At 43.3% G+C, this 14,572-nt stretch overlaps 1 protein-coding gene across 1 annotated transcript in view; it reads right to left on the reverse strand.

Annotated features, from left to right (window-relative positions):
• The window catches only part of LOC110506082 (SH3 and multiple ankyrin repeat domains protein 2-like), a 182,180-nt gene extending 168,406 nt beyond the window's left edge, over positions 1 to 13,774 (reverse strand). Inside the window, exons 1-2 of the mRNA XM_090223390.1 lie at positions 13,667 to 13,774; positions 7,087 to 7,314 (exon numbers count right to left, since the gene is read on the reverse strand). Of these exons, the coding sequence (XP_090079516.1) occupies positions 7,087 to 7,314; positions 13,667 to 13,774 (336 nt within the window). The remainder of the gene's footprint in view (positions 1 to 7,086; positions 7,315 to 13,666) is intronic.
• Between the last annotated feature and the right edge of the window lie 798 nt (positions 13,775 to 14,572).

The raw sequence follows: 14,572 nt of genomic DNA on the forward strand, positions 1-14,572 counted from the left end.
ACGAGCTTGGAAGGCACTATGGTGTTAAATGCCGAGCTGTAGTCGATGAACAGCATTCTCACATAGGTATTCCTCTTGTCCAGATGGGTTAGGGCAGTGTGCAGTGTGGTTGAGATTGCATCGTCTGTGGACCTTTTTGGGCGGTAAGCAAATTGGAGTGGGTCTAGGGTGTCAGGTAGGGTGGAGGTGATATGGTCCTTGACTAGTCTCTCAAAGCACTTCATGATGACGGAAGTGAGTGCTACGGGGCGGTAGTCGTTTAGCTCAGTTACCTTAGCTTTCTTGGGAACAGGAACAATGGTGGCCCTCTTGAAGCATGTGGGAACAACAGACTGGGATAGGGATTGATTGAATATGTCCGTAAACACACCAGCCAGCTGGTCTGCGCATGTTCTGAGGGCGCGGCTGGGGATGCCGTCTGGGCCTGCAGCCTTGCGAGGGTTGACACGTTTAAATGTTTTCCTCACGTCAGCTGCAGTGAAGGAGAGTCCGCATGTTTTGGTTGCGGGCCGTGTCAGTGGCACTGTATTGTCCTCAAAGCGGGAAAAAAAGTTATTTGGTCTGCCTGGGAGCAAAAACATCCTGGTCCGTGACGGGGCTGGTTTTCTTTTTGTAATCCGTGATTGACTGTAGACCCTGCCACATACCTCTTGTGTCTGATCTGTTGATTTTGCAACTCTACTTTGTCTCTATACTGACGCTTAGCATGTTTGATTGCCTTGCGGAGGGAATAGCTACACTGTTTGTATTCGGTCATGTTTCCGGTCACCTTGCCCTGATTAAAAGCAGCGGTTTGCGCTTTTAGTTTTGTGCGAATGCTGCCATCCATCCACAGTTTCTGGTTGGGGAAAGTTTTAATTGTCGCCGTGAGTACAACATCACCGATGCACTTGCAATGTTGTTGTTCGACGTTATCCGGAACATATCCCAGTCCACGTGATCGAAGCAATCTTGAAGCTTGGAATAAGATTGGTCGGATCAGCGTTGAACAGACCTGAGCACAGGCGTTTCCTGTTTTAGTTTTTGTCTATAGGCTGGGAGCAACAAAATGGAGTCGTGGTCAGATTTGCCGAAAGGAGGGCGAGGGAGGAATTTGTATGCGTCGCAGAAGTTAGAGTAACAATGATTCAGAATTTTTACCAGCCCGGGTCGCGCAATCGACATGCTGACAAAATTTAGGGAGCCTTGTTTTCAGATTAGCCTTGTTAAAATCCCCAGCTACAATAAATGCAGTCTCAGGATATGTGGTTTCCAGTTTACATAGAGTCCAATGAAGTTCTTTCAGGGCCGTCGAGGTGTCTGCTTGGGGGGATGTACACAACTGTGATTATAATCGAAGAGAATTCTCTTGGTAGATAATACGGTCTACAACTATCCCAAGGGAGTCATAACCGTTCCATATTTCAACAACATGTTTCCCATTTATAGGAGTGAGCAGAGAGACATAGATAAAGATAAAGGGGAGAGACAGAGGAAGAAAGGGAGAAAAAGAAACAGTTAAGATTACAAAGAGAAACAGAGAGAGATGGACATACTGTATAAGCAAGAGAGTGTTGAGTAGTGGAGGGACAGAAAAACAAGGACTTTATTGGCGTGGGAAGCACGTGTTTACATTGCCAAAGCAAGTGAAATTAACAATTAGCAAAAGTGAGAAGACACAAAACATTAACAAAAACATATTAGAATTAACAATAATTTGTGTCGAGGCACAGATCTGGGGAAGGGTGACAAACCATTTCTGTAGCAGTCCCCAAGAACACAGTGGCCGCCATCATTCTTAAATGGGAGAAGTTTGGAACCACTAAGACTCTTCTTAGAGCTGGGCGCCCAGCCAAACTGAATAATCGGGGTTGAAGGGCCTTGGTCAGGAAGGTGACCAAGAACCTGATGGTCACTCTGACAGAGCTCCAGAGTTCCTCTGTGGAGATGGGAGAACCTTCCAGAAGGACAACCATCTCTGCAGCACTCCACCGATCAGGCCTTTATAGTAGAGTGGCCAGACGGGAGCCACTCCTCAGTAGAAGGCACACAACAGACCATTTGGAGTTTTCCAAAAGGCACCTAACGCACACTCAGACCATGATAAAAAAATAATCTCTGGTCTCAAGAAACCAAAATTGAACTCTTTGGCCTGAATGCCAAGCGTCATGTCTGGAGGAAACCATACACCATCTCTACGGTGAAGCATGGTGGTGACAGCATCATGCTGTGGGGATGTTTTTCAGAGGCTGGGACTGGGAGACCAGTCAGGATCGAGGAAAGGATGAACGGAGCAAATCGCAGAGAGATCCTTGACGAAACCCTGCTCCAGAACGCCCAGGACCTCAGACTGGAACAAAGGTTCACCTTCCAGCAGGACAACAACCCTAAGCACCTTGCCAAGACAACACAGGAGTTGCTTCGGGACAAGTCTCTGAATGTCCTTGAGTGGCCCAGCCAGAGCCCGGACTTGAACCCGATCGAACATCTCTGGAGAGACCTGAAATTGGCTGTGCAGTGACACTCCCCATCCAACTTGACAGAGTTTAACCTCTCTTGGGTATTGGGCAGTATTTTCAATTCCGGATGAAAAGTGTGCCCAAAGTAAACTGCCAGTTACTCAGGCCCAGAAGCTAGGATATGCATATAAATGGTAGATATGGATAGAAAACACTATACAGTTTCTAAAACTGTTATGATAATGTCTGTGAGTATAACAGAACTGATATGGCAGGCGAAACCCCAAGGACAAACCATCCCCCCCCAAGAAAATTCAGCCTACCACTATTTTCAATGGCTGTCACTTTTATTATCCTGTTAAGCCTATAGGGGCGCTATTTCATTATTGGATGAAAAAAGCGCAATATTTTGTCACGAAAAGATGCTCGACTATGCATAGAATTGACAGCTTTGGAAAGAACACAGTCTAACGTTTCCAAAACTGCAAAGATATTATCTGTGAGTGCCACAGAACTCATTCTACAGGCGAAACAAAGATGAAACGTCAAACAGGAAATGAGCAGAATCTCTGAAGCTCTGTTTTCAAATGTCTCCTTATATGGCTGTGAATGCAGCAGGAACGACCCTGCACTTTCTGTTGTTTCTTCAAGATGTCTGCAGCATTGTGACGTATTTGTAGGCATATCATTGGAAGATTGGCCATAAGAGACTACATTTTCCAGGGGTCCGACCGGTGTCCTTTGCCTAAATTCGTGCGTAATCTCCAGTTGCGGTCATTTTGTCCTGGGATTCAGAACGGAAAGCACACTTCCACGAAGGATATATCATCGAAGAGATATGTGAAAAACACCTTGAGGATTGGTTCTAAACAACGTTTGCCATGTTTCAGTCGATATTATGGAGTTAATTTGGAAAAAAGTTCGGCATAATTGATGACTGGATTTTCGTTTATTTTTGGTAGCCAAACGTGACGCACCAAATGGAGCGATTTCTCCTAAACAAATAATCTTTCAGGAAAAACTGAACATTTGCTATCTAACAGAGTCTCCTCATTGAAAACATCTGAAGTTCTTCAAAGGTAAATGATTTTATTTGAATGCTTTTTTGGTTTTTATGAAAGTGTTGCCTGCTAAATGCTAACGATAATGCTAACGCTAAATGCTACGCTAGCTAGCTACTGTTACACAAATGATTGTGTTCCTATGGTTGAGAAGCATATTTTGAAAATCTGAGATGACAGTGTTGTTAAAAGGCGAAGTCCTCCCAGATTGCAGTTCCTAGGGTTTCCACTAGATGTCAACAGTCCTTAGAAAGAGTTTCAGGCTGGTTTTTGGAAAAATTTGCCAGAAATTGTAGTTTTTCAAGGTGGCTCCCATTTTGGCTGTAGTGTTTCCAAGCGCGTGAGTGAAAACGCATTCTTTGGTATTTTTCTCCGGTAAAGACAATAACGATTCTCCGTCTTACATTTTATAGTTTAATTACATATTAGGGTACCTAAGGTTTGATTTTAAACATTGTTTGACTTGTTTGGAAAAGTTTATTAGTAACGTTTGGGATTCATTTTGTATGCATTTTGATGGAGGGAAACTGGATGGATTATTGACTGAAGCGCGACAGCTAAACTGAGTTTTTATGGATATAAAAAAGGACATTATCGAACAAAAGGGCCATTTGTGATGTAACTGGGACCTTTTGGAGTGCCAACAGAAGAAGATCATCAAAGGCATTTATTATATTGCTATTTCTGACTTTCGTGTCGCACGTGCCTGGTTGAAATATGTTTTTTATGGTTTTGGGTGCAGGGTGCTGTCCTCAAATAATCGCATGGTGTGCTTTCGCCGTAAAGCCTTTTTGAAATCTGACACAGCAGCTGGATTAACAAGAAGTTAATATTTATTTTGAAATATTACATTTGTGATTTATGAAAGTTAAATATTTATAATTCTGTAGTTTGAATTTCGCGCTCTGCAATTTCACCGGATGTTGGGCAGGTGGGACGGGAGGATCTGCAGAGAAGAATGGGAAAAACTCCCCAAATTACAGGTGTGCCAAGCTTGTAGCATCATACCCAAGAAGACTCGAGGCTGTAATTGCTGCCAAAGGTGCTTCAACAATGTACTCAGTGAAGGGTCTGAATACTTGTGTAAATGTGATAGTTTTTTATTTTTACATACATTTGCAAAAAAAATGTAAAAACCTGTTTTTGCTTCGTCATTATGGGATATTGTGTGTAGATTGATGAGGCCTGAGGGGACTGTTCTCTATGATAATCTCTCTGTAGGTGAGGGCTTTGTGGTGGAACGTGTGGTAATCGCTTCCTTTTAGGTGGTTGTAGAATTTAACAGCTCTTTTCTGGATAACTAGCAGGTATAGTCCCAATTATATGTATTATTTGGGGTTTTGTGTTGTACACAAATAATATTTTGCAGGATTCTGCATGCAGTCTCAATTGGGAGTTTGTCCCTATAGCTGACTGAAATATTTTTAGCCAGATCCTAATTTGAGTTTTATGTTTCTTTTGATGGCGTAGAAGGCCCTTCATGCCTTGTCTCTTAGAGCGTCCACAGTCTCGGGGAAGTTACCTGTGGTGTTTAGGTGTTTAGCCCGAGGTATGTACAGTTCTTTGTGTGCTCTAGAGCAACGGTGCCTTATTTGGAACACCATTATTCACTGCCAGGGCCCAAGTCTGACAGTATCTGTGGTGAAGATAAAGGTGCTGCCATAGCTGTGAGAAATAGGGGTGTTGCAGCACCCCCTTTAAAATCTAATTTAAAAAACAATATATACTCCATTTTTGGGGGGGTGAACTGGGCCTCTACTGGAATTAGCGAACCGATACAGACTACCGTAGCACGGACACAGATTTTTTTCAGCATCTCCACTTTGGAGAGGTAGTTGAATAATTAATAACAGTATCTTCCAGGAAAGGTAGTTGTATTTTTAAGAACTGTATCTTGCAGGATTCAATTGTTGAAATTGTAACAGTTGTCGCCCTGTCATTTCTCTGTGATTGTCATTCTGATGGAATCCATAAATAACAAAACCCTGTCCTCAAACATTTATATCAAAAGGTACTTACTTAATTATAGGCAAAGTCACAAAACATAAACAGAAAATTAAATATTTTTCTTGATCGAATAACATGGAAAACAACCACTTTTTGTGCAATGTTAATTTAACATACTTACATATCACTTAATTGAAAAACACACTACAGTTCAAAAGTTTGGGGTCACTTAGAAATGTCCTTGTTTTTGAAAGAAAAGCACATTTTTTGTCCATTAAAATAACATCAAATTGATCCGAAATACAGTGTAGACATTGTTAATGTTGTAAATGACTGTTGTAGTTGGAAAAGGCTGATTTTTTTCATGGAATATCTACATAGGTGTACAGAGGCTCATTATCAGCAACCATCACTCCTGTGATGGTATGTTGTGTTAGCTAATCCAAGTTTATCATTTTAAAAGGCTAATTGATCATTAGAAAACCCTTTTGCAATTATGTTAGCACAGCTGAAAACTGTTGTTCTGATTAAAGAAGCAATAAAACTGTCCGTCTTTAGACTATTTGAGTATCTGGAGCATCAGCATTTGTGGGTTCGATTACAAGCTCAAAATGGCCAGAAACAAAGCACTTTCTTCTGAAACTCTATGCTTGTTCTCAGAAAGGAAGGCTATTCCATGCGAGAAATTGCCAAGAAACTGAAGATCTCGTACAACGCTGTGTATTACTCCCTTCACAGAACAGCACAAACTGTCTTTAACCAGAATAGAAAGAGGAATGGGAGGCCCCGGTGCACAACTGAGCAAGAGGACAAGTACATTAGAGTGTCTATTTTGAGAAACAGAAGCCTCACAAGTCAGGCAGCTTCGTTAAATAGTACCAGCAAAACACCAGTCTCAACGTCAACAGTGAAGAGGCGACTCCAGGATGCTGACCTTCAAGGCAGAGTTGCAAACTCTGGACAGACTGGACAGATGCCTCACAAGTCCCGCAAAACACCCGTCTCAGCATCAACAGTGAAGAGGCGATTCCGGGATGCTGCACCAGGCACGGTCAATCAATCCCAGCTCAAGTATTTGAAAATATTTAAAATAGTATTTGAAGCCAGGTCTGGTAATAACAGAGGAATGCAGAGTGACATACATGTCCCCATACATTTGCGAGATACAACGCCCATACAACGCCCACAGATTGTTAACACAGCGTGTGTTCTCCGACAGGCGAAATGATGCAACACAGCCAGGATAATGGATGGCCAGAGCTGGCTTAAATCAAATGTACAGTATCATACCAAAGGGAAACGAGAGAAAGAGGGGATGTTAGCAAGTGTAATCTAAGACTTAGACTTATTTTACAAGACATTCAAAACCTATGATTCGGTCTATGAGTCTAGGAGTAAACAGTTCTATCCTTTAAAAAGAAAAATAGGTGAAAAAACACTCCAAAGGTAACCCAAAAGTTGGTACATCAAACAATGAAGGTTTGATCTTTCTGGCTCATACAAACAGACAACTCCTTCACACACGTTCCTGAGTAAACATAGGCAGGCAAGCAAGCACACACACACACACACACACACACACACACACACACACACACACACACACACACACACAAACACAAACACAAACACACACTCACTGTCTGCTGCAGGTCAGGGATGACGATGCGGACGACCAGGGAGTGAGTGTGTATGTCGTCCATGTGTCTGGGGGCCGGCTCGGCGGTGGCTCTTATGGTCTCGTAGATGGTCTCTTCACGGGAGCTGTCAGAGGCGGAGTCCTCTGAGTAGTCAGAACAACTCTGGGCCATCTCATCCTCACTGGACGTGGGACTCCGGGGCATAGTCAGTAGGCCGGACGAATTCAGCTATGGAGGAGTAGAAAACTATGAGTAAACAACTTAGAACAAACTATTTTGAGACGAATCCTAAATTCCACTTGTCAAATTTTCACTTAGTCTTGCTCCCATTGATATGAATGCATGACTAAGTGAAAATCCGACCTTAGAATTCACCCCTTGTAGAAGACAAGCTCTAATAATCATCTATGAAGCAATAGTTGAAGTCGGAAGTTAACATACACTTAGGTTGGAATCATTAAAACTAGTTTTTCAAACACTCCACAAATTTCTTCTTAACAAACTATAGCTTTGCCAAGTCGGTAAGGACATCTACTCTGTGCATGACACAAGTCATTTTTCCAACAATTGTTTACAGACAGATTACTTCACTGTATCACAATTCCAGTGGGTCAGAAGTTCACATACACTAAGTTGACTGTGCCTTTAAACAGCTTGGAAAATTCCAGAAAATGATGTCATGGCTAGAGAAACTTCTGATAGCCTAATTGACATAAGCTGTGTCAATTGGAGGTGTACCTGTGGATGTATTTCAAGGTCTACCTTCAAACTCAGTGCCTCTTTGATTGACATCATGCAAAAATCAAAAGAAATCAGCCAAGACCTCAGAAATAAATTGTAGACCTCCACAAGTCTGGTTCAATTTCCAAACGCATGAATGTACCACGTTCATCTGAACAAACAATAATACTCAAGTATAAACACCATGGGACCATGCAGCTGTCATACCGCTCAGGGAGGAGAGACGAACATACTTTGCTGCGAAAAGTGCAATTCAATCCCAGAACAACAGCAAAGGACCTTGTGAAGATGCAGGAGGAAACAGGTACAAAAGTATCTATATCCACAGTAAAACGAGTCCTATATCGACATAACCTGAAAGGCCGCTCAGCAAGGAAGAAGCAAATGCTCCAAAACCATCATAAAAAAGCCAGACTAAGGTTTGCAACTGCACATGGGGACAAAGATCGTACTTTTTGAAGAAACATCCTCTAATCTGATAAAACAAAAATAGAACTGTTTGGCCGTAATGACCATCGTTATGTTTGGAAGAAAAAGGGGGAGGCTTGCAAGCCGAAGAACACCATCCCAACCGTGAAGTACGGGGGTGGCAGCATCATATTGTGTTCGTGCTTTGTTGCAGGAGGGACTGGTGCACTTCACAAAATAGATGACGTCATGAGGAGCAAAAATTATGTGGATATGTTGAAGCAACATCTCAAGACATCAGTCAGGAAGTTAAAGCTTGGTTGCAAATGGGTCTTCCAAATGGACAATGACCCCAAGCATACTTCCAAAGTTGTGGCAAAATGGCTGAAGGACAACAAAGTCAAGGTATTGAGTGGCCATCACAAAGCCCTGACCTCAATCCTACAGAACATTTGTGGGCAGAACTGAAAAAGCGTGTGCGAGCAAGGAGGCCTACAAACCTGACTTAGTTACACCAGGTCTGTCAGGAGAAATGGGCCAAAATTCACCCAACTTATTGTGGGAAGCTTGTGGAAGTCTACCCGAAACATTTGACCCAAGTTAAACAATTTAAAGGCAATGCTACCAAATACTAATTGAGTATATGTAAACTTCTGACCCACTGGGAATGTGATGAATGTAATAAAAGCTGAAATTAATCATTCTCTCTACTATTATTCTAACATTTCACATTCTTAAAATAAAGTGGTGATCCTAACTGACCTAAGACAGGGAATTTTTACTAGGATTAAATGTCAGAAATGGTTTAAATTTACTTGGCTAAGGTGTATGTAAACTTCCGACTTCAACTGTATATAGTCATGTTCATGATGTGCTTATAAATGTTCATTGCATGTAATATAGTTAATGTACAGAAAATAGAGATTATACTGTAGACTGGGCTGATTGTACTTTTCTCTCACTTTAATGTGGTTTAGTACAAATATGATTCAGACAGTCAAGATTCAGATTCAGGGCAGTTCTATATTAGGCTACTGGGCAGATTGTACAATTCTCTCAGGTGAAAGTGGCCTAATAACAAAAATGACTTGACATACATAAACAATGGCTAGTCAACCTTTCAGAAAATTGCCATAGTAAGATTATACAATACATTACATTTTCTGTTACAGTACAAGCAAGCGAAAGACAAAGACATGGGATATCTCATTCAACATGGCACTGTAGGTTAAAAAACAATGGTATGTGAACTACGAAAATATGTCTCTATCCTCTCAATAAATGCTTTTTGACAGTTGCAGGGCACAATTGTTATCTGTGTTCGATAAGGATTGATATGAGGGCATTAGGCTGTGTTTAGACAGGCAGCCCAATTGTGATCTTTTTTCCACTAATTGGTATTTTGACCAATCACATCAGATCGTTTCACATCAGAACTTTATCAGAGCTGATCTGATTGGTCAAAAGATCAGTTAGTGAAAAAAAGATCACGTTTCTCATTTCAATGAAATAGGAGACAAGTGCTTAGCCCTGATTGAGGAATCTTTTCACTCTTCACTCTCGAAACCAATAAAACATTGCTGTAACATTGTCTGAAGGTGGTATGGATGGAATCAGACAGGCAAACATAATCTTTCCATGGGCAACATCTGTGACATCTAAGACGTTCATCCATCATAATGATGACTTCAAATATTTTTTATTTATGTTGATATTGTCCAGACATGAGACGCTATCAAAAAAAATGGTACAATATAGCTTTAGGCACCAGTTTGATAGCTGGCATTTTCAGTCTTTGTATAACACTTCACCAACGAGAGTTGTGGATAGATGGAGTAGAGCAATGGACCAAGTTGCATGTTCGAGTCGCGTCGCGGACAATTGTAGCATTTTATCTTACCCTACCCCATTTTCTATGCTTAACCTAATTGTCCTAACCTGCTACGTTAATTATCCTAACCTGCTACTTTTGTCCTCCTTACCTGCTACAGTATGTAAGTCATCACTGTCCATAGCTGCACTCCATCTAGCCAAAACCACAAAAGAGGGATCTTTCTCACATTTTCTTTCTCAGTCACTCCCTCTCTCTCTTTTGCTTTTTCTCTTGCCACGACACAGATCCCATATGACTTAGATTGGCAGGAAATAAGTGGACAATTTGACCTGTCAGTGACACATTTTTTCTACTGCTCAATGGTTTAGCGCAAACACTGTCTTGTACACACAGGCACACAGTTTTAGGTATCCAGGAAATGAACCAGTCTGGCCTAATACTCCACTCAGTGTAACCCTTGACCCTATGGTCATTATATTACAGATCATTATTATTATTATCTCATTAACCTTAATAAAACAAATGACACAGCCACTCCCTGACTCACTCAAGACATCAAATGCATTGCAATAACCACCAAAGAAAATAGAAAATAGATTGTTATTCTCTATTTTCTTTGGTGATTGTTGTAATGCATTTGACATCTTGAGTGAGTGAGTGAGTGAGTGAGTGAGTGAGTGAGTGACTGTGTCATTTATAATTCCTGATCTCCAATGGTAATCAGCACTCACAGTTTAAACACTGACTGAAAAATAAAACAAATAAACCGTAAAGCCCTTCCTTTAAGTCCCCTTTAATCTTGTGATGCAGAAAGATGCAGGAAGATAATGAAATCATACAATTAGCATGTGAATGTTAATACTGTGTGGTGGATACTAGCTTTTGGAGGTGATCTAAAAGATCAGTGTCATTGAGTCTTGTAGAGTACTTCTTTGGCAATGGCGAGAGTTCTAATGTAGTATTGACTGAATTAAAATCAGTTTCAGTTTCACTGCGATCAACTTGAGCTTTTCTCTGTTCAATTTACCTGATTCTGGATCTCCTTTTTAGGACATGATTCAATATAATATAATATAATATAATATGGGCCGGCAGGTGATTAAAAGCATTAGGCCAGTAATCGAAAGGTCACTGGTACGAATCCCAAAGCCAACTATGTTAAAAACCTGTCAATGTGCCCTCGAGCAAGGCATTTAACCCAAATTGCTCCTGTAAGTCACTCTTTAACCATGTGGTTGTGTGCAGAGGTAAAGGGGGACAAATATGAATTTGCTTCTAACAGAAACATACTGTTGTACAAGTGTCTTTGGTCAGAGCCCAAGCCCAGACAAGCCCAGTCCCCTATGAGCCTGAGGTTGTTAAAATAAACCCAGCTATTTCCTTCACTGTGTCCCTGTCTTAACAGATGGTGTTACTATATTGACCAGATGCTTGGCAATAACACAGCATACATGAACAAGTAATTATGACTGTGTTATTCAATGATGACTAGCACAACAATGGATACAAGTAGTGTACGCATCCGATTACCAGTACATTAGTCTAGTCACAGATCTGTTTGTCTGTCTTGCAAACTCCTTTATGTTAATCTATTCTAAGTATATAACAATGGCTATTCTGAGATTAAGTCAAATAAAACTCTATGTTTCTTTGGGAGGGAAAATACCCACATATAACTTAGAGTATAGATGTTTGAAAATCCAGGGAGAAAGAGCAATGTTTCGCTAACCTTCAAAAATCTTTCCTCTCGGGGGGCCACTAGAGGTGCAATGTGTTACTGACATGTTTTCCGTTAGCTCTCGCTTTATTCTTTAAAATGTATGTACAATTTGCAGTAAAATCATATTCATGGTGTACTGGGCAATACGCATTACCCTCTGCAGTGTCTTGTGGTCGAATGCCTAGCAGTTGCCATACCAAACGGTGATGCAGCCAGTCAAGATGCTCTCAGGGGTACAGATGTAGAACTTTTTGAGGATCTGATGGCTCATGCCTCATCTTTTCAGCCTACTGAGGTGGAAGAGGCGTTGTCGTGCCCTCTTCATGACTGTGTTGGTGTGTTTGGACCATAATTGTTCCTTAGTGATGTGGATACAGAAGGACTTGAAGCTCTCGATCCGTCCCATTACGGCCCTGTTGATGAGAATGGGGGTGTGTTTGGCCCTCTGTTTCCTGTAGTCCACGATAATCTCATTTGTCTTGCTCGTGTTGAGGGAGAGGTTGTTGTCATGGCACCACACTGCCAGGTCTCTGACCTTCTCCCCGTAGGCTGTCTCATCGTCATCAGTGATCAGGCCTACCACCATTGTGTTGGAGTCGTATGCGGCCACGCAGTCGTGTGTGAACAAGGAGTACAGGAGGGGACTGAGCACGCACCCCTGAGGAGCCCCCGTGTTGAGGGTCAGAGTGGCGGATATGTTGTTGCCTACCCTCTTTCACTCTGTGCTCTAATGACAGGGGTGTGTAACGGGGGTGCTCAGGGTGGATGATATAATACCATCAAGTTGTAGCGGTATTGTTAGAGAGGAGTAAAGATAAAGATTTTGTTTGGGCGCCAGTCAGGTATTAACCCTTCCGAAAGGAAAAGAGTAGGATAGATAGAGTACCACCACCACACACACACACATCAGCAGAAGAGACTGCATAGAGTGTAGCCTGTTTGCCAGATAGCCAGTCACACCCTGATCTGTTTCACCTGTATTTGTGATTGTCTCCACCCCCCTCCAGGTGTCACCCATCTTCCCCATTACCCCCTGTGTATTTATACCTGTGTTCTCTGTTTGTCTGTTGCCAGTTTGTCTTGTTTTGTCAAGTCAACCAGCGTTTTTTGTATCAGCTCCTGCTTTTCCCCAGTCTCTCCTTTCTCATCCCCCTGGTTTTGACCGTTCCCTGTCTGGACCCTGAGCCCGCCCGCCTGTCCAATCTGCCTGCCCCTGGCCCTGGCCCTGAGCCTGCCTGACGTCCTGTACTTTTGCCCATTTCCTGAGGTTCGCCAATCTCTATTGACGCTTCATTCGTGGTTACAGCACCCTGGCTTCCCCCCTGTCAGCACTCACTTCTCCCAAGGTTCAGTTCAAGTGGTTGCCTGCTGCTGACAGGGCGTTCCGGGATCTGGAGGCTGATTCATCACATGTAAGAGTGGGGGCGGTCCTGTCCCAGCGTTCTGCCCTGGACCTGAAGCTACATACCTGTGCCTTCTTCTCCCATCGCTTCAATGCCACGGAGAAAAACTACAATGTGGGAAATTGTGAGCTTCTCACCGTGAAGATGGCGTTGGAGGAATGGAGGCACTAGCTGGAAGGGGCGGAACAACCGTTTATTGTATGGACCGACCACAAAAATCTGGAGTATCTCCGCACTGCCAAACGCCTCAACTCCAGGCAAACTAGATGTGCCCTGCTGTTCACACGGTTCAACTTCTCCCTCTCATATCGGCCGGGATCAAAGAATGTCAAGTCGGATGCACTGTCTCGCCATTATAGCCCCACGGATATTACCCCGGAGACAGAGACCACTCTTCCCACCTCGTGCCTGGCAACGGCACTCAGATGGTGTATAGGGAAACAGGTCCGGGAGGCATAGCGTTCCCAGCCGAACCCCTGGGGTTCCTGATAGCCGGATGTTTGTGCCTGATGCGGTCCGTTCCGCGGTCCTGCAGTGGGCCCACTCCTCCAGACTAGCCTGCTGCCGGATTCGCGCCGGCATTTGTGCAACAACGCTTTTGGTGGCCCACCATGGTTCCTGACGTCTCCGCATTTGTTGCCGCTTGCCCAGTGTGTGCTCAGAACAAGACTTCTCGGCAAGCTCCGGCTGGCCTTCTGCAATCTCTGCGTGTTACTCACCGTCCCTTGTCCCACATATCCCTGGATTTCGTCATGGGTCTCCCCCCGTCTGAGGGCAACACTGCCATCCTGACCGTGGTCAACCGGTGTTCCAAGGCCGCTCTCTTCATTCCTCTCCCCAAACTACCCTCGGTCAAGGAGACAGCCCAGCTCATGGCGCAGCACGTTTTCCGGATCCATGGACTGCCCATTGACAAGGACTCCGATAGGGGCCCTCAGTTCTTGCCCCGGCCGGTTCTGGAATGCATTCTGCACCCTCATGGGGTCATTGGCCAGCCTGTATTCTGGATTCCACCCTCAATCTAATGGCCAGTCGGAGTGAGCCAACCAGGACCTTGAGACAACTCTTTGCTGCCTGGTCTCCGCCAAACCCACCATCTAGAGCCAGCAGCTGGTGTGGGTGGAATACGCACGCAACACCCTTCCCTGCTCTGCCAAGGGCCTATCGCCTATCGTCTGGCAGGGCAATAATAGTCCAGCGACACTGAACATCAATAGGAAGCGCATCAAAATATAAGAAAGTCTGCTGCAGTGTAAAGCACTGGAACGATAGAGGGAAGGGAGAGAGGGGGTCTTAGCTGTTGACTTCAAGCTTGCAGTTGCACTGTCTGTCTGATGGTTTGTTGCTTTGCATATCAAAGCTTTACAACAATGTTGCTAC

This window comes from Oncorhynchus mykiss, chromosome 26 (genome assembly GCF_057628025.1).
Source record: "Oncorhynchus mykiss isolate SJ-2025 chromosome 26, ASM5762802v1, whole genome shotgun sequence".
NCBI lineage: Eukaryota > Metazoa > Chordata > Actinopteri > Salmoniformes > Salmonidae > Oncorhynchus > Oncorhynchus mykiss.